This window comes from Schistosoma mansoni, assembly GCF_000237925.1.
Source record: "Schistosoma mansoni, WGS project CABG00000000 data, supercontig 0126, strain Puerto Rico, whole genome shotgun sequence".
NCBI lineage: Eukaryota > Metazoa > Platyhelminthes > Trematoda > Strigeidida > Schistosomatidae > Schistosoma > Schistosoma mansoni.
Window position 1 is genome coordinate 155,905 of NW_017386035.1, and position 27,933 is coordinate 183,837.

Here is a 27,933-nt window from a genome sequence, read left to right on the forward strand (position 1 = left end):
TGTAGGAGCGGTTTGTATTATTATTTACGAGATAACTTGTATTTACTATTTTACCTATTGTTTAAAGAAATATTTTAGGAAGAGATACGAACTGTCGTTTCATACGTAGATGGGGTCGTCTAACTTCATGACCTGCAATCAGAGTTTACAATCTAATCTACAAATTGTTTGTTAATTACATTTTAGGTAAAACAAAGTGACTCAACAATTACTATTTGAAACAAGAAATGCAAAAACGAAACATTCAAAATGACGATTAAAAGAAAAACAAGAGAATATTTCTATTTCTTAAAAGTTAAATGAACACAGGAAAAATAAATGAGGTTGATCAATTTTGTACATGAAATTAGGTCAACAACAAAGCTTTATTTGAAGTTAACTAATTAATGGAAGTTAACCTTAATGACCGCGTCTAATCGGCTATTTACTAATGCCTGTAATTATTCAATTTAACTACAATCTTCTCTGCATATATATATATATATATATATATATATATATATATATATATATATATATATAGCCCCATACTATTGGTTTATACAGTTTATTGATTTGCAGTCAGAGATACATTGAGTAAATGTAATTTATAAAAAAAAAGTCACAATGTATGGTATCTCTAATCATTGTACACAATCGATTTCATTATTTTGAATGTCAAACTCAGAAATAGAATGAATATTCTACAGTTAGAACAATAATAACTAAATGTCTTGTAAGTAGTCGGCAACATAAGTCATATATATATCGCATAAATAACGGATATCATTACAAATTCTTTGTTCATAAAGGTACTCTATTTTACTTTAAATTGTGTATTATCCTGTAATAAATTTGATCAAAGTTTATATGACAGTGTTACAAAATAGATCAATGATAAGGTTCAATTTAAAGTGTTCATTATAGTAAAGCTAATTAAATAACAGTAATTTAAACGTCACGTATATTTTTTAGCCAACTTTTGAAGAAAGAAATAAAATGAATTAAGTTCAATGTGTTCAGTTGATAATCAATATGAAAACCAAACTATTTGGTAATTTGCATCATAAGTAAAGTTTTAAATGTTGCCAATTCATTTTACAAATCATTTCAAAACTTGTAAAAATGTTTGTTAGATAGATAGCCAATGTTTAGTATACAAAAAGAACATGAAGATTGTAGCGTAATATGGAGTAAATACACAAAATTTCGATAATGTAACAAGAAGACGAAGATTATCAGAACTATGTGATATATTAGCGCAATACATTTCGAACAATCTGATCACACATATACTTGGTGAAGAAAAAGCCTGTCTACATCACCTTACCATTTAGAGGTGATTCAAATAGCCTTTTATTGAAACAAAGGATTAAATCAGTCATCAACAAAATGTATTGTGCAGCGAAAGTCATTATCAAAGAAAGGACGAGGTCCATGCTTCATTCAAAACCTAAAAGACATGAAAACGATTGTGTCACATCCCACTGCGTTTAGCATATTAAATGTATGTGTGGTCACATATACATATGGAGGAGCTATCGTGATCTGAAAATTAGGGTGGGTGAACATGTACCAATTAGAGACTGACCAGTTGCAGTTCTAACACATCGATGGGAAGATTCAAACAAAAAATACTAAATGAATTTAAACTTCACCCCATTGCACAAGCAAGTGGCTATCAGGACTCAGTGGCCGAGTGGATAACACGATGGCGTTTGGAGCGAGGGTACTGGGTTCGAGTCCCAGAGTGAACATCAACTCTGAGATGCAGGTACATCCAGCTGATGGGTCCCGAATAGGACGAAACGCGCGTCCTGGATTCAACTGCTAGCCACTATCCATCTCTGCTTACCATGTACCAAAATGGTTGCGGGAACAAATAGAATCGAATGACCCAATAAGAGTAGAGGATAAACATCCATCATCCTCTATTGCCAAACATATAGTCGAAAGAGGTCATAAGATTGATCTTAACTCGGCTTTTGTGGTGTTCTACAAAAGTGTAAAAAGGCGTATACTTAGGTTTATTGAAGCATTAGCCATACGAAAATTCAAACCCCCTTTGTGTATTCAAAAACAGAAGGGGATTTGTGGAGATTTCAGTATATTTAAAAGTTGAAATCATGAGTCAATTGAAGCTAGACCATCATCGAAAACCTTTTGTGATGTTGTCCGCGCCATTGTCCAGTGCTTCTTGAGTTTTAGTTTCATCTTGGCGACCAGCAAATGGTGATCGGATGCTATATCAGCTCCTCTTCTGGTTCTCACATCCTCCATCGTCCTCCTGAACTTTTTGTTGATGCAGACATGGTCGATTTGATTTTGTGTAGTGTGATCCGGTGAAATCCAAGTGGCTTTGTGTATGTTTTTGTGTGGGAATATGGTGCCACCTATGACCAGTTTATTGTAGGCACATAGGTTTGCAAATCTCTCACCGTTTTCGTTCCTTCCTCCCAGTCCATGTTGTCCCATGACGTCTTCGTATCCAGTGTTGTCCTTTCCAACCTTGGCATTGAAATCTCCCATTAGAATGGTCAGGTCCTTGGTTGGGCACTTCTCGAAGATTGACTGCAGCCTATCGTAGAATTGGTCTTTAGCGTCTTCATCGTAGTCGTTGGTCGGCGCATAGCATTGGATGATGTTCATTGTAATGCCCTCTCTCTTTGTTTTGAAGGAGGCTTTGATGATCCTCGGTCCATGAGATTCCCATCCTATAAGTGCATTTTGTGCTTTTCTAGACAGCATCAGTGCCACTCCTTGTGTATGTGGGGCATTTTCTTCTTCATGACCGGAGTATAACAGAAGTTCTCCTGAAGACAGTCGTTGTTGTCCAACCTGCGTCCAATGTGTTTCACTGATTCCAAGCACTTCCAGGTTGTATTTCCTCATTTCCGCAGAAATTTGGAAGACTCTGCCGGTCTCCCACATTGTCCGGACATTCCATGTACCTATAAGAATTGTCGCTCTGGTTGTAAGAAGGTGCATCGGCCTCATGACTTCCGAAGGAACTCGGCTTTCATCATGAGACGTCATTTTTCCTTCTACTCCCAGGGCAGAGTTTGAATGGTTCGAATGATTTTTTCTGGTTAGCGTTTTTTTAGCGAGTTGATTTTCTACGGGATGGGGTCGCTAACCCCATGACCACCCCTCCTCCTTTACCCGGGCTTGGGACCGGCAGTAGCCCCTGGAAGAGCTACAGGCGGATGTCCAAATGATTCAGAATTCCAACTTATTCAAAAAACAGTTGTTCTTTCCTAAACCTACCTGGTAGGTTAGCTATTATCTAGAGTGATAGGTGTCAGATGTTTTCAATATTATTATCATTATCCTGGTCATTTTGACCTCCTATTTCCAGTCTAGTTGACCTTTATTTATATATATAAATGTCTTAAACAAAAATATGTGTGATCAGATTGTTCGAAATGTATTGCGCTAATATATCACATAGTTCTGATAATCTTCGTCTTCTTATCAAATGGACTAATTGCTTTAAATACACAAAAGAAAAATGTAGTGCTGTGAATAAGGAATGTCCACACAATGTGAAAACTATCAGTCTCAAAACTTCTATTTGAAGGATTCTACTTAGAAACAAGATGAAAAATCATATGACATGAGGAACAAAACAGACCACTATTATATCCTAGTCATATATACATGCCTAAATATTTACACCTTCTAAGACGTCATATTCATTATTTATGCATGAAAAAACAAAATTAGACCAAATTACCGGTCTGAATTATACTGAGGATCTTCTTAATATTTACTGAATGTGGAATAAGTCAATATTCTTCAGCACTTTAATATAGCTCAATATTCATTGACTGTTAATGTTTCTATTTACATGGATTATTTCGCACCATTATTATTACTCATTTAAATAAGTTAAAATATCCACTTGTTGTTAGTATATGAATTTTCAAAGTTTAATAACCGAAGAAAGGAGAAAAATGTTATCGGTTGACAAACTTAGACTACATAAATCAAAAGTCAGAGTATTTAAATTAGTGTAGAACGAAATTATTCACTGGGATAACAATTAATATTTCTTCACTTTGAATATACTTCCATACATTGCAATTCACATTTCTTCTCATCTTTCACTTTGATATTATTGCTTAGATGATGTTCTATGACTCTACTAGTTCTTCCGATTTTGAATAAATTGAAAGATATTTCACAGCTTTAATTGATTTTCCAGAGTATAGGTATAACATTTATTATTTAAAGATCGTCGATCGGTTATTACTCACATCAACTTATAGTGATGAGATTATAATTTATGGACGACTTTTGAGCGACACTAAGGTAACTTTGCACAGCTAAAAATAGAATACCAGTCATAACCTACAAATACGTTGCTATTCAACATGTAAAAAAAAATTAAGCAACACACTAATCAATTAATGACAACCAACCAAGTATTTCTACAAAATATTTTATATTCACCAACCACACTTTAATGTACATAAATGTAAGTTAGGAAGTTTAACACGTTCCAAATCAAGTGTATACTTGCAATATCCCTTATCATATTGACCAATTCACGAGCCAATTCAAAAACATTTTCTGAATAGAGATTATTGGTACTACAGAGACTCAAAGATTATCAATATTTAACTTGAATGGCCTGATTCTCATTGAGATTATAACTTCTGAGATGGTGGAGAAGATTTGTAGCTCAGGTGGGTGATTTTGATTGGAACCAATCAACATCGAGGTGCACAGAACAAGCTGTGAATCACATGTGACAAAATTCAAACACTTCACTTCTACCCGAAGTTTGTGCTGATGTCGTTCAGAAGGACGATGAAAGCTCCACGACCAAATCATCCAGCTCAGAGAACAAACCTACATCAGATTATAACTTCAATTTTTTTCCACTAGCTGAGGTATGTTTGTCTAAGCATATGCTGTATCCTTTATCACTCAACCCACCATATACGAATCCTTATCACTGACCCGTTGTAAATAACCGAACGACATGCAACAAAATGATCGGATGAGAAATTCTTTGATATTATATGTATATCGTACATCAATGCATACAATATTATGCTTAAAGTAATTATAACTTGATATTAGATAGATATTTTGTTTAGGATCATCAGGGGTGAATGTCTAAACGAACAAAATTTAATTGTAATTTACTTGATGTTCAATAGTGGAAATAAGCAAAATTATCTTTCGAATGGAATAACGTATGACAATTAACTCTAAATTGTGAACCTCTTAAATAAGTCAAAATTAACAAATTTAGTCAGTAGACTAATAATAAGACTATATATACATTGTTTTAAGTTTCTTTTATAACTACTGATTTAAATGTAATTTGACAATCATGTAAAGATATATACTAAACTGTGTAACGCATCTATTCATTCTAAAGTGATAAACACTTCCAAGAGAAGCTGCTTAAACTGAATTAGTTTACTTGATTACGACAAAAGTTAAAGATACATATCCAGTTAGTGAGTTCCATCTTCATAATCTTGCATTGGTAATGCTTGAATATTCTGAAATTTAAAAGTTCTTATTTTCAAAAAAGAAAATTAACGACATCAGTGACACCTTAAGTATAATAATACAAAAATACACGAAGTGGTTCCACGTATACAGTACACGACGAGGATAACTGTAATGAACTGAAACATGACCAACCCTCTTTCCCCTTGAACTAGGCGTGGTTACTAATCTATTAACATGATAGTATATATAATAGACTAAAGAAAGAAGTAAAGAAAACAGAAAATCTACTACTCTACTATTGTATCCCAATAACAATAATAACAACAGTGATAAAAAGCATTGTATTATATACTATTTGGTTCGTTATCATAATATCTATTAATGTACATTTTACTTATGAATTACTGAGCCTTTTTTTATTCGAAATGACTGTCATGTTGAACCATTTTTAGAGTAGGTACAATTAGATCACCATAAATATAAATCTTTTTTAAAAAAACAATTTAACATTTTATCAATGATAGATTGTACAATTGTAGACAAAAAGAAAGAAAAATAGTAAGAAATATATTTTAAATGAAGAAACAAATGGTAATAATAATAATAATGTTAATATGTTTTGGAGGTAAAATGAATTCCAATTTGATAGTTACAAAAAATACAAAGTGGATGATAAAAACTAAAAAGGAGGGCGAACATGAAGTAGATATGACCAGAAAAAGGAGCAAACTTTAGAAAAAAAAGACAAACTATACAAGGAATAAAACGAATGATAAAAATAAAATGATGAATATATTACCCCCACATCTCTTCATCAGTGATAATATATGTGTGAGTGCAATAAAACTAATGAATATAATTATATGATGTGATAAATACAGATGAGAATGAAAGTAATTTATATGAAAATCATATATATCTTCTTATTTGTTAACAAGTGACTTAACTGGCATTAATCGTACTATTCAATAAATGGCCTTATACATACACACATATACATGTACTAAGTGGAAAATGCCTCCTTATAATGTTTTGAAAAAAAGAGTAATGAATAGGACAAACAGATACATGAAAAGATAGACAGAGATAATAAATACCATAGACTTCAGTATAATGCATTACATAAGATAATTTTACAGAACAATAGAAAAGGAGAAAGACAGAACACAAAGAGGAATAGCTGGAACAAAATGAAAGCTGAACGGCAACCGCGAGCACCTTGGTTCATGCAGAAATAGAAAGGTTATTCGGTATAAGATTTATCAGAATAAGTAGAATCTTATGAGTGTGGTAATTAGAGTTTTCCAGAGTGTTAAAAGAAATTTGTGTCTTTCTAGGAGAACACCTCACAAACTTTACAATAATAATAATAACAATAAGAAGAAGAAGAAATTCTGGGTTAAAAGTGAAAAATTGATGAAATGCACCGTTTTTCTTAATCCAAAATAAAGATTATTCACAAATACAACAAGAAACACAGTCTTTACATAAATAATATTTAGTCATAGAACAGGGGTAAGATGTATAGAAAGATGAAATGAATTGACATCTTTTTTAGTTTACATTAATTTCAATAAACAAAATGTATAGAATTTTCCCGAGATGATTTTTCAGCAGTTGGAAGAGGATCTCTGAAGATAAAGAAGAAAAAAAGGAGAACAATAATAATAAACTGTCTAATATGATCTACAATATAAATTCTTCACAATAATTAATTTAATTATCAGTAATAATGATAACATCAAAATATACAAAGTTCAACAACAATATACAAGTCATATTCAAAAGAGGGCGATGAATTTGAAGTATTACTAGAATAAGAAATTATATATGACAGGGATTGAATTATGATGGTTATACATTACGATCCAACAATGACCTGTGACAGATCAACAACTTAACACTATGAACCAGTGATAGTCCAGGCAATCGACTACAAGCTATTACTTCATGAGTCTATTAGCGATAGGTATTTAACATACTTTTGGGTTCAAAGTAGTAGTACTGAATGTTAAGAAACGTTTTGAAATTTATAGTCTATTAGCTAAAACTTCGTATATTGTTACACCATTGCACGAGACGAAAATAATGTGAACAATGAATAATTATTCATGTGTAAACAATTATCGAGCGGCATCCAAGATGGTTCAAAAAACAGTGTAAGGTGTGGCACGCAGGAAACCTATCCAATTACCTTAACTTTCGAAATAGTTAACAAGACCGATATTCTACGAATTCCTACATAATTACAAATAGATTTACAAACTAGTAACATGTGTACCTGTGATAAAACTGAATTCTCCTAAGATCTATACATATACTCCGAGAAAAGAAAGGTGAATCACTGAGAACAATGAATCGGTGGGTTAAAATATCACTATAAGCATTTTAATCTAAGAAAGTTCACTAACTCAGTAACTCACTCACTTTCTTAACTCAAAAATGAGTCTTGAAATAACCGACTCCGTAGTTCGAATATGTATAAGTAAGTTGGTGATTAGAGGTAGTAGACAGAAAACCCTGGTTTTGTGCTGTTTGGTACTCGTCACCAAGGTGTAATCTGTGGGGACTGGCTCTCCCTTCCTAATTTGAATTCAGCTTTACAGTTGGAGACGTAAGCGCTGAGCTATTCTGGCCATGAATGACCTCGTGTGCGACTAAGATGTATTTACAATAGATTCACCACGGAATGGCGATGAATATCACTAAGGAGGAGTGAGGAGCATTAAGAAAAACTTGACATATATGACACTGGTAACTACTCAATAATCAATCAATTGTAAGTAATGTGTGAACGATCAAATAATTGTCGGGTGTTAAACGTAATAGCTATAAAGTAATGCAGAGTAAACTGCTATGTAACATAAATGTCACCAAGTAATCGTTAAATAAACGAGCTATCAAGCTATCAAAGAAAAAAGTTATAATCTTAAAAGTTGATGAAAATTCCAGACTTAAATGTACAAATTAAACATCAATAATTCATATAGATTAACGAAGCAAACTAATATGACATCCTACAATAAAACATCCTGGCCAGTGATGATGTCATTTTGTATATTAAAGGGTTAGTCAAAACATTAGCAATGTTTGTATGTATAGAAGCTGAATAAGATCACAGACTATAACATCCTATAGTAATGAGTATAAAATTAAATAGACTTCTTTCAAACCAAAGCGTTATCTGTTAGGCTACTTTAAACAACATCCTTTTAGACCGAGTATTTCGTTAAATAAACTCCAAACACCATCTAAATCTCCAAAGAAATATCAAATTTATTTTTTATTTTAAATTTTAATTCACCTAATATAAAGAAAATCAAACTGTGATGCCATAGACAAAAGCATCAAATGATTTTCATTGTTTAATTAAATTAGAATATAATGAAAAATGTAAAGAATCAAAGTGCAATATATATAACGACACAGTATATAATTAAATTAATCGGTTAAGAGAAATCTTGGAAAGTAATTATTAAAAGAATATAGAAATCAACTGTAAGACAATAAGATCAAAGAGTACTATTATGAAGACGTTTTGATCTTATAATTCGTTCAATAATACCTTTAGTATTGATTTTTAAGGTAAGATGTATTAACCTCTTGAAAAGAATAATCTATACTGATTATGATATACATAACACACTAGAGTCATATAACAAGTTAACACTTTGTAAAATAAAATGGATTCGAGGGAAAACACATTCGTTATTTGATTTAATCACAAGACAACGGTTATGAAAGTGAATTAAATAACTGTCAAGCACTTAAATTAAGGAAAACTATTATAGATAAGCTTATAATGAAATTAATAAAATATTTAATAAGAGTATTCCAGTGAAAAAATCTTATTTGACAGTGTATTCTTGTCCTTTACTGGTGATAATATATCACTGTAGGAAAAAGAAAAGACAAGTCATTTTGTAACTTAAGTCTTTACATCGAATGTGGAAAGCGACGGCACAATTTATTTTTATTGATTAAGATAGGAGAAACGCCTCTGAATAAGTTTATTCATGTATTTAGATTAATGAGCCAAGTGTAGTTTAATGAAGAAAACGAATCTTGATGCAATACTTCAATACAAGCCCAGATGTTTGTTCGTAATACGCGCGTTATTAACGACTTAACAGTCTTTCACAAACATACAAGGCTATTTGTAAAATTAAGACATTGTAAATTAAAGAAAAATATGGACAAAGTGAGAAAAGTCTGGAAACATTTCATAATGTAAATGAATGGTATAAAATCTAGCTAAGAATAATGTTACCCGTTACGAACGGATTATAACGATAACAAAAATGATTGGAGGGGATTCAGTTGATTGAAAGCTAACTTACATGAAAAATTTAAAGTTTTCTACGAAGAAAATATCACTTCATCATGATACGGAAGTGTCAAGCGTAGGGCGATCAGTCGTGATGGAAGAAAGTTTACAATATGGCAACAGTCTTAAGTCAAAATAATTTTATAATAGAAATTATTCCAGAATATCTACAATTGAGTGAAAGATTCGGAGTACAAAGGGGAAAGTATGGAAATGGTTAATTATTGCGAAGGATGGAGTCAATAATCAATTCAAAACATTGTTTCTCAAATATTATATATTAGATGCGAATGTAAAAACCACTTTTACGATAACTCTACATAAATCTATCATCATGTAAACAGATTAAAAAGCGGATAAATTATGAGGTAGATTTATTTTAATTTTATTATTTAGTTGGTAAGTACTCACAGGATTAATTATTAAAGTTTATGAATGTACCTTCATCATACATATGTGCCTGTTGTTTATGGACCTGATCACTGTACTAAATGACTCTAGAAATAAAGTCACCGGACCGCTCATGTCTGATCTGACCGACACGTCAGAAGCCAAATATAATCGATTTTGCCTGCCTTTACTGTTTGATTTAATGGATTTATACTCAAGAAATATATTATTCCCAATACATCTCATATGACCCTTCTTATTTTACATAATTATCATGTTTGCTACGCAACGATCAAATTTCAGAATATGTACTGAACTAAACTAGGGATATATCAAAATAAAGTTTAATAAATTATGAATTAAAGTGGGTTAAATAATATATTCTCCTGAAAAAGCTCTCAAACATCTTACTGCATACGTTTACCAAGATATCAAGTCATAAGAGAAAGTAGTAAAAAAAGATGAAACCTTATGGAAAGAAACCCTGTCATAGATTACCATGACCTGACTGACACGATCAATTTGATTATGGATATCATATCCGTAATAAATATTATTGTTGCCTGAAACAGAGTTATTTTTATTTATGTCTAAGGTTAATACTGAAGAAAAGGTTACACTTTCATCGCATTCGAGAACATAGATGTAAACTTGAAAATCAATAATGACAATAAAATAAAATACGAAAATATGGTACAAACAATAGTATAAAGTTAACAGTATAGAGAAACACTAAAGATTTGTGGTTCTTTGAATTGTAAAATGTTCATCAGTATGCGTAAACCAATGAGAAAGTAATAACTATATATGCATATATTAACCAATCAATGAGCTCTACTTACAATTTAATAGGACCATTTGTCCAACTTGGATTAGATAATCTTTGTGGTGACTTTAAATTATATCTTTTCAATTCGAAATCAGATGATGGAGAGTGTATATTACAGTTATTACTGTCGCTATTACCATTATATACTGGTGCTGAAAGTGGAGGATGACCGTATGTCTTATATAATATAGACAATTTCATTTCTAACTGCTATATAGAGAAGAAAGAAAAGGAACAAAGGTCAAAACAAATTATTAAAATTATCAGTAGAGGTTTGCAGAGATTACAGAATGTTATTGATAACACGAACCACAGACAATAGATGACCACACAATATCGTGAAATGGTTGAAGTCAGGCATAGACACTATTTGATTTCGGCTCAGTAGTCTAAAAGTTGGGTGTTAGAGTGCAATATCGAAAGTCTTGGGTTTGATCCGCAGTGGTGAGGTCATGGATTCACACTGCTGTGGAACCTCATAAATAGAATTAAACAGCTGTTCAGTGCTTTCTGGTTTTTAAATTAATTTGTTCCAAAATAATGTAATTTGACAAACAACAACAATTAATATTTATTCCATTTTACTTTAAGAATAGCAAAACTTAAGGTATATACACCTGTATGTCGGAATCCGTAGCTAAAGAAAGAGACAAAGACACACACACGAACGTATACATACAGATAGTAAAATTGTAAATTAATTAATTTTGTTATTGCTTATCGTAAACTTTCAAACTTACTCCTATTCTTTGTAAAGCATTATTCACCATATTTAAAGCAGATAATCTGACAGATGGAGTAAGTATTGAATTAAAAAAGCAACTGTTTTCTGTCTGTACCATAGAATCTTTTGTATCGACTAGATGAAACAGGTAATGAGAGAGAAAATATGCATCAATGGAATTGTGATTATGCAGGATAACAATGTAAAAGATTATTAATTCAAGAATAAACCAGTGAGAACACAGTTAAATAAGCCAAAAACATTTATGAGCATGCACTGTATATAAGTACTCATGAAAACCAAAGTAAGCTTACGAATGGCTGATCACTGCCTATATCTAGTCCCTTAGAGCTAAGTGAATTCTATCAACTGAGTTGTGCTGTGGCCGTTAGTCTAAGTGACCCTATATCGCATGCACTACAGGTCAATAGCGATACGAATAGCTCATTACTAACTTCTCTGACTGTGTGATGCAGAACCGAATCCTCCAGGTAGCATCAGTTCTTTCAAAATTACAGGTATACCTCGCTGACGAATGCTAAAGAGCACAAAACCTAAGTCCAGGGTTCCCTGTCAACTACCTTCCACTACTTAATACTAGGCTGAATTAGATATCTATTACACTCTAATTCCGAATTCGCAACTAGTGTTGCACACCTATGACCTGACACGAGATCAAATCTAAGACCTTCAAAGTTTTATGGAAAAGAAATAAAGATTCTAATAAGTGTAAGTCAAATAGTTCACATTTCAAACATCACCCGATTTACAATGTAGTAAAATGATTAAAAAGAACTTGAAAACTTAGTGTGAACAAGGCGATTATATTTGCCAATGATTAAATTTATAACCAGTTAAAGAATATCATATTTCATTTTGACAGAGCTTTAGCATCATGGTTGGATTTATGAATCATGTCATTTGGTAAAATAGAACTGTCATTCAATAACAACTATAATAAACTATCAGATAAATATGATCGCCGATTTTCTTTAAAAAAATGGACTATATATATCTAGTGATGCTTCTACAATGACAATGTCAGAATACCATGAAGATCACAGTAACTTGAATAATCTTAAGATTGAAGAACCGACCTATAAATCTAGTCGTTTAATTATGGAACATTAGGACCTGATTTAAGCGTGATGCTACACCATGATGTAACAACATAATGACAAGAAATTAACAAGACGAAAGTCAGGGTCACAAGGTATTATTCATTGGAATTAAGAAATTAGCATATTAAACAGAGTTAGTCAGGGATTGAAAAATAAAAAGAGATGTTACATTCAAACCGCTTCAAAAAGAACGTATGAAGCTATCTCAGTGAAATCGATTTTAGTTATAATCTTTAAGAACACCAACTACAAATTAGAATCATCTGACAGGCTCAAGCCAGATAGCCTGTATTTTTTTAACATGTCTAAGACCAACAGTCAATAGTTTGATGGACTAATGTCACTTTTTAGTTAACCCAGATTTGTTTTTATTAGACAATATACCATACTAGCAAGAATACTATGCTGACGGATTAACATGTGTAAAATATGCTTCAAACAAAAGTGGAATTATTGATTACAGGATATACATTATGAAATTAAATAAAAACGGTAAATTAAATATACATAAAGGGAACTACTTGAATTAGTCAGTTTAAATGACAAGCTCTTATAATTAGCCATGAGTACTCAAGGGGTGATTCGAAGTCTAAGAACCAAGCCTAACAATCATGTCTTCATTGAATAGTGAGAGAATTACAAACTAATTTTTTCCAATCGTCTGTGACATGGTATCATGTTTATTTTATGTTCATATTTCATACGAGCATGCCATTTCACTTCATAAACACCTTATTCTTTCAATGTCTCTAGCATGGAAAACTTTTATGCATCTTGGACTTTTCATTTTAGTTAACAGGAGCGGAAAAAGAGGATAGAACTAATCTCGTTGCTTAATATCAAAGAGCCTTAGTGGAATTTAATTACCACATATAACGCTTAAACAAGAAAAGAGAACAGAATAAGCAGCATTAAAATAATAATAATAATAATTTCGATAAGATAGCATAACTTACGCTTTATAACATATAAAAGAATAATTAGAAAACTGTTACATGTAAATGACTGAATGTTAACAAAAAATAATCTAGATTGATCGGAAAATAATAACCATTTGTATACAGACTCTTTTGTGAATACAATTTGGTTAGACTTATATTAGCACGTTAATTAATGTAAATTTATGATTAAAGGTTATAACAATAGTTGTAGTAGCGGTATTAGTAACAAAATCATTATTATTATTAAAAAAAAATAGAAAAAGGGGGAAAACACGCTTTCAGATATGAAAAAGATATTGAAAGTAATCGGCATAAGTTACGTCTTACTTAAATAAAATTCCTGTAAATAGTATCTTGTATTGAAATTAGAAGAAAAAAAATAAGCCATCTTATTCAGTTCAATTTACATTTAATAAAAAATTGGATCAAATACAGATCAACAAACAATATTGAATTTTTATAGATTAAATTTCAAGGTATACTTATTTTGATCTATGCAAGATAATGAAAGTATTTATAGAATTACCATATTCGATTACACTGTTATACATTTATTCTGTCTATCATTTGAAACAGTACAATAAACAGTGAAATTGATGCTGTAAGACATCATTGATATACTACATGGAATATCTAACCACTTATTTGTAACCAGTTAAGAAACCTCACCTATTTGTAGTGTTGAACATAACGGATTTACATTATTTACCAAAACATGTTTGAAACACTGGATACCATATGACTAAGCCACATTCCAGTAATACTTATGTCAATAAGAGACTGATCGATTGCAGTCCTGAACACATTAATGGGAAGATTCGAACAACCAATACAAAATGAATATAAGAACTCTCGTCTAAATTAGAGCGAATAGTTTCACAGTATTTGAGCGCCGAGTTGATGTAAGACATTAAATAGGAATAATATATTTGTAAAATCTCAGCGAATTTACTACAAATTCATTTGCTGAGATTCTACAAATATATTATTCCTATTTAATGTCAATACAAAATGAATTTAAAGTTCACTCCATTGCACAAGCTAGTGGCTACCTGGACTCAGTAACTAAGTGGATAATGTGATGGCGTCTGAAGCGAACGGTACTAGGTTCGGGTCCCAGAGTGAACATCAACTCTAGAATGCAGGTGCATCTAGCTGGTAATCCCAAGTAGGATGAAACGTGAGTCCTGGATTCCACTGCTAGCCACTATCCATCTTTGCTTAAAATGCTTGTGACTTAAGGTAATATCGAAGCAATCCGCACAGGATGCACATATGCCAATAAGAGACTGATCAATGGCAGTCCTGATTCAAACAAGCAATATGAAATATATATACGTAATTCTCACGTCCCCAATAATTATGTCGTGGAACCATATAATAATATAAAATGCACTTACAACATAGAAAACAACATGCAAATTCATGTGTTACACTTATTGAATACTATAAAGTACAACAATGGAATTTTTATTGTTTTATTCATCCCCAAATTAGTCCCCTTCCACAATCAGGTCATCCTTAGACTTACTCTTGACAAAAAAAATCAAAGCATAAAAAAGTGTAATGACAGTAGTAAAGGAATATATGTTGTATACGATATTAGGAACAATTTTCAAAGTTTAAGTATACTAAGAAGGTAAATGAAATTAACATGTATTTCCATAATAGACAAATTGGTGAAATATATTTACGAACTAAGCTGTAAACTATGCTTTGGAACACTAAAGCAAATAGTGTAGATTCTAATATTTCAGACAATAATTTCTTACTAGATCTTGTCAAATACTTTACTTTACAATTTAAGTGTAATGGTTAGTAATAATATCCAATTGTTAAAACTGAAATAGGTGAAACAGGGTTCGAATCAAGGACTCAGTGGGTGAAGGTTGAACGCTTTAACCATTAAGCCACCACTCACTCTAAAAATAGTAAAGAAGAGTTAGTCATTCACATCACTGGCACTAAATACCAACCTTAAACAATGTTTGATTATCAAAAACAAAATCATAGTTATTTTAACAAAAAAATGTAAACAATAATAATGAGAACAAACCAAATCATAAATTGAATTACTCTATTATAATTAAAACTATTCAGTATGTTATTGTTTGCAAAAATCAGTGAACTATAATAAAATCAATTGAACACCTACACACACACACACATACGTACACACAAAGGTAAATTAATTAATTAATAATTATCATTATAAAAGAAAATATGTAATTTTGTTATTTAATTTGACACAAAAATGATATAAAATATAAATATGTAATCAGCTGATTTTGATATTATCATTATTTGAACTCAGTAAATGAAACACTGTTTAATTTCAGCATGATCTCTCTTTATTTCTTAAGAGATAAGTTTTCTCTCAACTCAGTCAGTCAGTCAGCTACAACATAAGACCGGGCACATATATGCATCGATCCAAGTCAAATGGGCATAAAAATCAGGGATAAATTTTAAAAATAAAAAAAAATTAATACACAGGCAAATACATATTATACTCTTACATCAGGACTTATAGGACTTTTAATATAAGATAAATATTCAAAACTTTATCACATGTTAATGTACACCACTTATGAAGTAACATTTTAGATCTAGAGGGGAAGAAATGCCTTTCTATCATACTTATACTCAAGGCTGTCAGAAGAGTAGGAATTATATCAGTGTCTTTATAAAAAATAACTGGTCTTTGCATAACCTTGTCGATAAGTGAGTTCTCCGAGTGAGGTATTTTACACACATCCACATACAAAGACACATGATTACTGAAGAAAACTTGATTACCGAATTTCATAAATTAAGATAGCTATTCCACTACAGAAAATTCACACGAACCTCATACACATAAAAACATAAACACACTATACACAAACGTTGTTGATCTTCGGAAAGTCACAATGATTACTATTGGCTAAGATGATATTTTACTTGATCAGGTGGTCATAATCTTGATGACCTTGAATGGGTTAGTGAATGTACAGACATTTAAAAGTGCACAGACTAATCTTGTGGCCTTAATTTATTGATCGGTCAAGTGTAGACTATAATCACGTGCATAGTACCTGATTTGTAACAAAATTATTTATTATTATTTGTAACTGCATATGAAAATGTACGGATCTCCTTGCCTTGGCAACAGAGGAATCGCAGTGATTGGTAAGACAAAAATTTACAATCACAACCGTACATACTGAATTACTTGGTCAACAGTTAATGTAACATGAATAAAATAAGGATAAAGTTGAACTATACCACCGAGTCAGTAGCGTGCAATCTACTTCACGGTCAATGAATAGATATAAAAGTAAATACCTACTTTAATTTGACTTTTGTAAATAAAATTTTCAAGTGTCTTTACGCTAACTGTAACTTAATAAGTGTTAGACGTGACAATAAATTATTTCATAACCGTAATTGTTATCTTTTATTAACCACTTTTACTTCAACTGATGGATTCTAACAAAAATAGAATGAAATAAACTTCTATAGCATAAGATGAATAATATTAGGTATAAAACATGTAGTCAAACGAGGATAGTTTTTGCCTTGATGTGTCACCTGAACGTAAATAGGAATTATGTTTATTGATAAAAACTCGATAACATGTTTGGTTTCTGTCACATGAGAGTAAAATCAATTGACAATCGTAGGTTTTAGTTAAGACGTTAGTTTATGCAATTAAACAGAAGTGGTATTTATACAAATAATCAGACTAGAGTACATATAAAAAATGGATAAATGTCACTTTTGTTACTGAAATCTGGTAGATAAGCGATAAAAACCAACGTTAAAAAGCAAGTATTCTAAACACATTTACACAGTAAATTTTGAAATAATAAAATGAAATAACTGATTTATTTAGCCCGATAGTGCTAGAACAGTCAAAGCGCATAGACAATGAGGAATTCCCTCACAAATATATTCTGAATAACATCAAACAACATGACATACTATTGATAAATTGAATTAAAACCAATTCTAGTGAATTAAGTTCGACAAATCACTGTGACATGTCAATGATCTTAGCTAGACAACCATTGAAAACTTGAAAGCACTGGACTGCCGATTCGTCCTGGCATGGGACATTTCAGCAGTGTGTATCCATGATCCCGTATCTGGCAATCGAACCCAAGACCTTGGGCTTCGCGCACAAAAGTTAAATCTCCAGACCACTGAGTTGGTATCCAACGCTGTTAGTGTCTAACTCCAATCAATTTACGACATTGAGTGACACTTATAGCTCGCAGACGGGTTTTCAGTGGTGGTCTAGCTGAGATCAGCTTGTGATTAAGCTATGAAAACCTTATTCTGTTTAATATCTTCCAATTTTGTTAATGAATAGAAAATAAAGACATGTTCAGGTGACGACTACATTACAGTTAAATTACATGAATTGTGTCGTTACAAACAAATACTAGAAACACAACAACTAAGAATATGATGACAGAATTATCACTTAATCGTATTTTCAAATTTTATACTACTAATTACTCACTACATGGCATTAATATTGATTGTAGTCGCCTAGGATGCCCAGATCGTAGCGTATGCTATTTATGTTTGCAGATATAAGTAGCATGTAGCATCAGTCAGAAGTGGAATGTCAGCAAGTAGAAGGTTGAGAAGATTGAAATGAATAAAAAGAAGGAAACTGAAAGCAATCAAGATACAAATAGGAGTGAAGGAACAATAAAGGTTGTAAGAGAAAATGTGCAAATTATGTATTTAATGTATGGTTTTCATATTTTGTGAAAGCACCCTGTAATTTTGTATTAAATAACAAACTCGTCTTCCCCACCTGGGTTCTCGTTCACTACATGAGTAAATTTTAACCTCTGACTTACTAACATAGTCATAATGACTAATATCCTTATCCTTACTAAGCTCATCATATAACATCATAACCTTTTTTACAGTCATGAACATTCGAACTATTGTCGAGCAGTTAGTTGATATACAGTACCAAGACTTCCCATTGAAACCCGTCATAAGTGGATTCGGTCAATTATTTAATGGATAATAAATAATCAGTTTCATGATAAGAAATGATTGATTACTAACAAAATTTGAAGAGTTCGTACAAAGTGAAAAACAACATAATAAATTGTATGAAAATAGAAGATATGGTGCATGATGATGAAAGCATAGTGAACAGGCAGTTTTAAAATACATGCATGAAACAAACGGTTAACAAAAACAACTGGAAAAAAGAAACAATATAAAGTAGACAAAGATCTCTGTTCCTAAAAAATTCCCAGGATTGTTTATGTCACAAATTTAACTGACAACCATAGAAATAACGAGGAAATAGTGTGATGATTATAATATTTGATAATATGGGAAGACAGATAAGCAAACAGATAAGTAGTCATGTACATCCAAAGTTAACTCCCTTAACACGGATAGTCAAATATTATCAATAATTATTTAACAAGCTCAAAAAATCTCTTTAATATGATAAGAAAAACTTTCAGTCTGTCATTTTGAGCTGAAAATAATACCTGGTTTGATACGGAAACGTGGACAGGTCAAAACTATGAGACAAAGGACAAGTCAAAAAGTAAACAATAATACTAATATACACACAAATGTATACAGAAGTAAAATAATAAATAGTCATAAAGTAGTATTAAACGAATTTAATTAAAACTGAATAAATTATAGGTGTCAGATACCTATTTAAAACGTATCGTTAGGCTATTGAGAGCACTGCATAATGAAGTAATGTATACACACAGGCATGAAAACAACCTGTTTATTCTGGGGAAGTTTTGCCCAGTTTTAATAGGGTTGTTGTCAAATTTATATAAATGCTGAATATTTGTTTTTAAGATATTTAATTCATACACACATATCAAAATGAACCGTTCAGCAAGTAGGATCACCGACCCGTCAGCAATAAAACATGTAAGCTATCCGACAAAGATTAACGGTTTAATCAAAAGAACAACGTATACACATAATTACATGCATTAATTATTAAATTTACATCATTAGTCTATACTTCATCGATTTATACATCACTGATAAACAAATGTTAAGAAAACTCTGATTGCGTACAAACTAAATTATTTTTTCCAAGAAAGAAAATAACTTTTCTGTAAAAATTGATGTATAATTTCTTTTTCATACACAGAAAAAAAAGAGAGTAGATTAATTAACCTGTACAAAAACAATAATAGTTAAAGCAAACCGGGAAAAACCACATAAATAAACCATCAAAAAGTGAACACAGACGTAAATTTCATCCCCTTTGATGTTTTGTGGACATTTCCAAAAGTGATATGGTGAAAGAGAATTTACACTGCTGCCTTAACAAAACAGTTTCATTTTTTTTACAACAAACAATTGAGCACAGTTATTCACACGCATTATTAAGAGATAAATTTGATAAACTGATGTCTAAATACAGATTTTCGGATTAAACTATTGTTCATTGAAACAAAAGAAAATTAATATACATAGAAAGGTAAGAAGAATATTTTGTGACAAGCACAAGAAACAAAACACTAACTGATTTATTTAATGATGAACGCAACAGTATTAAGCAAAACATGATTGCATACAAATATGTCATCATTATTTGAAACAAAAACGAGCAAATCAGAAGAGTTAACGGATAAACAAAAGGATTTTTCCATGTACACAAACATACAGGTACATAAGCATACATTAAATTAGGAAAAGAAACGAACATATAATCAACATAACTGTGCAAATATACACGCATATATTCTGATTAGAATAAAAACTGTATGAAAAGTGCAAAATATTTACATAAATCGTACATAATATGAATAAAATTTTCGAGAGATAGAGAGAAAAAGAGACCATGTGATGAAGCGTGTAAACGTTGTAATGGAAGATATGATCAACATGAGACAGTTGATTGTAAAATTAATTGCATACACATGTAAATTCGTGTTTTTATGTTGTTTTTTTTCGATTTCCTCATTTCATTATCCTGTTATCAAAAGTTTCTTGACTTAGTGAATTATACGATTTTGTTTAAAAAAATAGAATCTGAGAAGAATCTCTTAAAAATAAGTTTTAGAACAAGTTGCACATCTAGGTGATTTTTAGTTTGATATACAGAGAAGGAGAGAGATAATTAGTAGCGAAGTTAGAAATTAAGTGTGCGAAATTCTCAAAGAAAAAAGGATGAAAACAGTTGAAAATAAGTGAATTCACTATGAAACAAAAAAAATAACAGTAAACACACTAGTTCAACGACATTGTTAAGAATATTATAAGAATACGAGAAAAAGAAAATAATCTGTAAATAGGCAACAATAATCAATATACAGATATTATACAGTAGTACAATAAGAGCAGGAACGTAGGCGCCCTGGAAAGCAAAAGAATGAAAACTAGTTCACATAATTCAAATCCTTATATATATATATATATATATATATATATATATATATATATATTCCCAAATAGATATATACACATACAGTATACATTTCAAAGACTCATGAAATCTTAACCCATACAAAGGGAGGATAAATACCGGTCTATAACAAGCAAAGTTCAGTTTAAATGAGGCTAGTAAAACTAGTAAACAGAAAGTGCTATCACTCAAAAACTAGTCACAGATTAGACATTAAGTTTTCAAAAAGGTCATAATATAAACGGTCTAGTGATTTTATCAACCGTCTTGAAAATAAATAAGCACAACAAAGTACGATATACCAATGGAAATCATATAAATCATAAAATATCTCAAGGTTGCATGGTAAGGAGAGTAAAATGTAGACTATGTGAATAGATGGATTCCTCACCTACCTTACGAATGTCATCTACATGTTATTAAGAAAGTCTGGCCACCTGTAGTATTTGTTTATTTAAATACATAAATATTTTTACAAAAGAGCATCAGAAGATCTATGCACCATACAATAAGAAAATTAGATCGTGAAGAGATAGGGAAAAAAGAGTGAGTACAATAAAAAAGAACAAAACTGAATAAAAATTAGTAAATCAGAGAAAAGCAAAAAGAATGTGAAAAGTAGTTCAGTTAACAAAAATAGAAACAGAAAGGATTCTTTCAGTTAAAGAAATTACGTTCACTTTTATGAAGTAAAAAGAAATCGCACTATGACTGTTATGTCTGATAACGTCCCTATCCACTGTGTTGTACGATCTCTAGAATCCTAACCAGGGAATCTTGAAGGACCAACAAAAGCCAGTTCTGTACAGTTTTCTCTCAAGTCATGACTTCATATCATACACTGACTACCTCTCCTCTTTCCCCAACCAGTCCTATAGTCGGAAAATGATACATGATTAAGAATTATCTGGGACGAGATTCCTATTACATATCCAAGTCACTGAAGTTGATGTTTCGAGATAATGACACCAACTGAACTACTGTCACTGTAACCAAACACATGTTGCTCAATCCCCACATTTCTCATATGGCGTAGCCGCTGGATACCAGCAATACTATGAAGACAGTGATGACCAAACACAGAAAGTCTCTTAGTACCCTCAATTCGGAGAAGCCAGGTCTCACAAGCACAGCGCAAAAGTGTTCTCACCGAATGGTTGTCAGTTCGACCTCTTACACCCAGTATCCATAGGTATGGCATGTATTTTGAATCTTCCAAGTGCAAAGTACTTTTACAAGACTGGCAGGACCCTGAACCGGAACTCGATCTGGGTAGTAAGCAGATAGATGCAATGAATCTCGTATTTCTGGGTAGCTTCATAAGTACTGATGGTGGCGTGAGTCATGAGATCAATTCACATACAGTGAAAGCCAGAGAGGCTTATGCCAATGTGGGCCATCTTTGGAGCGTCCGCGACGTTAGTCTAGCTGTGAAAGGTCGGATCTACAGCACATCGGTGAGTCAGTTTTGCTCTATCCTTGTGAGACCTGGACTCTCCGAGTTGATGATATCAGATGACTCTTTGTGTTCGATCATCGTCGTTTCCGAAGGACTGCTGACATTCAGGGGCAACACCATGTTAGTGACGTGGAGATTCACAATCATGTGTTCAGGTATGGTGATGGTAGTTCAATTGGTGTCATTATCTCGAAACATCAACTTCAGTGACTTGGATATGTAATAGGAATCTCGTCCCAGATAATTCTTAATCATGTATCATTTTCCGACTATAGGACTGGTTGGGGAAAGAGGAGAGGTAGTCAGTGTATGATATGAAGTCATGACTTGAGAGAAAACTGTACAGAACTGGCTTTTGTTGGTCCTTCAAGATTCCCTGGTTAGGATTCTAGAGATCGTACAACACAGTGGATAGGGACGTCATCAGACATGGCTCAGAACAGAAGCCAGTAGCGATCCCGCTGTAACTTTTTTTACTGTTTTTATAAAAGTGAACATAACTTTAACTAAAAGAATTTTTCCTGGTTGTGTTTTTCCCAAATGAACTGTTTCTCCCATTATTATTACTATTGGTATTTCACTCTCATACACTAATTTCAGTTCCTTGCTGTTTTTCTTTTTGTTATACGCATTTTACACTCTCTATTTCGTCACAATTCCATTGCTACTGTGTAGAGCATATAAATTTGGTGCCCCCTGTACGAATGTTTGTGTTCAAACAAATAAAATAAATTACACCAACTGTCTTGCTCAACGAAGGCCGCATAGAATTACTAAAAACGATGGATTAATTCAAACCTTTACATTGAATAAGATCAAATCATCCTGAAAATGTGGAAATGACTAAAAGGAACTGTAAAAGTATTTCGATGAAACAGCACATCCGATAGCTTTACCATTAGGATAAAAAGAGGAGAGATAAACAAATACTCAATCTAAATTATTTTTCTCGTCTTTAAAAAACATCTTAAACCAAAGAAATATGTACGTAATAGGGGAAAATATGTTGTAACTAAGTTGACTAAGTTGACTATTAATATTACATATCACGAAGAATTTAGTTACACATTGCTGGAGAAAACGCTTTACTGAAAAACTAAATCGGAAGTTAAGCTTAATTATTTATACCAGTTCTGTATAATGTAATGACCTAACAAAATGAATTGTGACAATGGGTAAGTACATTCCTTTTTTCACAAACTATTTCTATTAATTTTAATATAATGATTTGTTAAGAGACTTGTGCAATTCAAAGATAATTTTCGTCACAAACTGATATGATAGTCATTGAGGTGTAAAATATGAAGCATAATCAAAGCTAGAGATGCACATACGACGTAACAATCTTCATGAAGCATGAACGTACAACACCGGACACAAATTTTAATTACAACTTATTACCATCATATTTTAATAATATTGTAAATTTGTGTAGTATAAAACGATATCAAATCATGTATTTAGTAAAGCGGTGACTTATAATAGTCTGAAGTACTCACCCTTTAAACCGGTAGATTAGGTCCGAACCCTGCTCTACCTGACTAGGTTTAAGCCGCCAATTGGTATGATTAACTTTCATACAGTGTAGCTGACAGTTGAATGCATAAACTTGTGATTGATAAACAAGCTAATTAAAATATTTAACCAGATTGTTTTCAGGCACATAATAACGATTAATATGATGTAATGACAAATAAATATCAATCGCTTTCAATTTTCTCGTTTTGTTTATAAAAAAAAATGAAGTAGTTAAACAGGTTTACAATTATTATTAACCATTTTTAAGGGAGTCTTTACCGACAGTAAGTAGTGTACCAGTTAATTAATGATCTTAAGATATTTTAGTCTTACGATGAAAACAATTAAAAAATGTGAACATTCTGTGCATCGTAATATATATATATATCGTTTAAAAATCCCAATCATATTAAAAGACTAATATTTGAACGAAGAATATTCTTTTCGATAAATTCTCTTCAGGTTCTACAATTATATATCCAAATTAATAATCCGAAAAATTGGCCAGGTTAAAGGCAAAGTACATAGTTTAATGCATGTAAATTTAGGATTGTCAAATCAAATAGTTAATGTTGATATGACTCATAGAATGTTAACTTGAATCTGTATATACGTAAAACGTATATACAGATTCAAGTTAACATTCTATGAGTCATATCAACATTAACTATTTGATTTGACAATCCTAAATTTACATGCATTAAACTATGTACTTTGCCTTTAACCTGGCCAATTTTTCGGATTATTAATTTGGATATATAATTGTAGAACCTGAAGAGAATTTATCGAAAAGAATATTCTTCGTTCAAATATTAGTCTTTTAATATATATATATATATATCGCAAAAGGACCAATACGTTTAAAGTGATACGTGCCATATTGTCAGTCATTTTTAAGACGAGATAACGCAATAAGAATTAATCATCTAGCATTTACTATTAAAAATGATTATTATAAGTACATAAATAACAGAAATTCAAATACACCCAAACAGAACCAAATAAAGATATTTCAATTGTTTAGTAGAGTAAAAGTGTTGGTTTCCAATGTCTTCTCAGTTGGTATTAGTGGCAGAAACTGTATTCGTATTGAATTAATATCAATAAATCAATCAACTAAGGAACAATTCAGCAAATGGATTTGAGGTGAATTTCAGAAGTCCTAGTCAACAGTCGTGATCAGTGGAGTTTAACAATGTCGAGATCGATAAATTTATTACCAATTTTATCGAATAATCAGTGTTTTTACTGATTAACTGAAGTCGGAGAAACGTACCATCTAGTTCCAACTCAGTGATCTTCTTTGGAACTGCATCTGAGTATCCTGTACTTGATCCTGTATGGAGTCGTGGACGTGCATCATTAAGAAGTTACAAACTAGGACGAATCATTTACTGAATGCTCCTGGGTGTCTAACAGTTCTTCAGCTGATATATTTATTTATTTAAACACATAAATATTGGTACAAGGAAACACCAGATACATATGCGCCGCACAAATCTCATCAGCTGATATAATTCCATACAAAAAAATAATTTCAAAGCACTTTTACCCATACTACGAGAATATTACTGCATAAGGAAATAAACAGCCTAACTGCATATAGATATTACAGTATAGCTGACAGATTTATGAATGTATATTCTTAAGCATGTTCAACAAAATGCCATGATGAATTCCCAAGGTTATATACTAATTGGAAAGGCCACTTTTTTACTTGGTTTTCGTTAGCAGAGTTAAACTGGCTGAAGTGGTGAATTTAATCTATGAAACAGCAGATCCTTAGTTAACACTATCAACATGTTTTGAAGCAATCTATTGAGGTAAATTAGAAAGATATTTTAAAACTAGGGAAGAAAACAAAAACAGTGAGAGATTTAAATAGTTAAAGTGCTCGGCAAGTAAAGTATGCTAAGTGATAATGTGTTTGAAACTATTTTAATCACAGTAACTATATATAATACCTATGTACATCTCACACGGAAAATGATATTCCAGCCAAATGAGAATAAGACAGAAAAACAGTGAAGTTAATAACAAAAACTCAGAATATCTAACAACTTAGAGTAATTATGTATCACGAACTTACCTAGAAGTTTATAATAATGGAAACCCTATGGTAAATCATCTTTCAAATATAATCAATGAAAAATAATTTTACTTATCAGTCTTTAATCTCCATGACCAATCATCTTACCAGCTCTGTCGTCGTCGGGCATCACAGTCAAATTTTAATCAATCATTATATTAAATGGATAATAAAATCAGCAAGTCAGTCATCAACTTAGAGCCTAGCACAGCTTTGAGTTGGCCTAATTTGCCATACCACATTAGCACAGCAAGATAAAGTCAGCATCATGAATAGCAGAAGAGAATGAGATAACGTGGTAGTAACGATAAAAAGGTAGATTACATACTCAGAATATAGTTCGAAACAAACAGAGTGGAAAGGTATTTATGAAGGAATACTAGAAGATCGAAAGGTAGATAAACGATCAATGAATCTGTACCTAGTCTCCAACTACCAATCCTAGTGATTATCTCGCGGACCTCAACAACCCACTAAAAATTACACAAATTTATTTTAAAATTATCTAACGCTTGTGACAACCAAATACTTCGATCATGTTTTTGTAGAATGTCAGTTAGAAAACTACCCCAATCTGTTTATCAGAAAGTGAATATATAAAGTTTCTATGACTGTAAACATGGGAACAAATACAAAGAAAATCAACCCCGAAAATGAGTTAATGAACGAAAATAACGTCATAAGGTTTCTGCTAATTTCACTGAACTACCCAAATCGGATAAAGACTGAATAATAAATACACTTTCGGTTTATAAGAGAGAAGACATTTGAATATAAACAATCTTCCGTAAAAAGTACGAAATATTGATGAACCATCTTAAAAATGTTTGGTTGTGTTTTTGTTTTGTTTACTACCTACTTGGTAAATATGAACGCAGAGATTTCATGTAAAGCTCAGATAAAATGACAATTCAAAAATGAGAAAAATAATAAAATCTATAAGGAACGTAGGGCCTGTTTTATTTGCACTGAACACTTAAAACAATTACCATAAAATCGTAATCCAATCTGGGAAACAATAATTATGGAATAGAATCTTATTGAAAGTTACTCATATGAAGTACAAAACTAACAAAATTACCGAATACCTTAGTCATCTAGTGAAACTATAATTATAATGGTCTTTTAGTTGATACAGTTCTAGTCAATTATCCTTCACAAAATAACCAGATATTATCTAGACGATGTAATGACTTTTTAGCCTATAGACTAAATCCCATCGATGAAAAACTAAACAGAACGTTATGATTAAACTCACTCAAAAAGAATAATATCGTATGTCGATACAGTAGCTTGATATGTCATAAATTATCTATACCTTTGTTAACGCATTTAGGGTTTAAAAATCACTGCTTTCAAAGTGTACGGCGAGGTAATACCATGCTAGGCAAAATAATACTTAGAAAGATAACTAACATACCGTAATACAACATATGCATATATATTAAGATGCTAGGAAGTTATTTCACTTACTTTTATTCAAACTTTTGGAAGGGATGGTATTGCCTCCATTACATACTTCTGGTGAAGTACCCAGTTCAGGTTGACGGCGAGTTATGGCCAATTCTTGGTGGAGGTCTGTAGCAAGGAATGAAAAAATGTCAGTAAATTGGCAAAAAATATTATTCAAAACACTCCATATACTCATCACTGCAGAAGAATACAAGTAG

At 31.7% G+C, this 27,933-nt stretch overlaps 1 protein-coding gene across 1 annotated transcript; it reads right to left on the reverse strand.

Moving 5' to 3' along the window:
* Positions 1–5,872: 5,872 nt before the first annotated feature.
* On the reverse strand, positions 5,873–27,911 carry Smp_130530 (hypothetical protein; the record flags this gene model as incomplete). The annotated part of the gene is made up of 4 exons (XM_018789975.1): positions 5,873–7,085; positions 11,014–11,210; positions 11,741–11,859; positions 27,737–27,911. The coding sequence occupies 4 exons, from the start codon at positions 27,909–27,911 to the stop codon at positions 7,025–7,027; spliced, it is 552 nt and encodes a 183-aa protein (XP_018646384.1). The 3' UTR covers positions 5,873–7,024.
* Between the last annotated feature and the right edge of the window lie 22 nt (positions 27,912–27,933).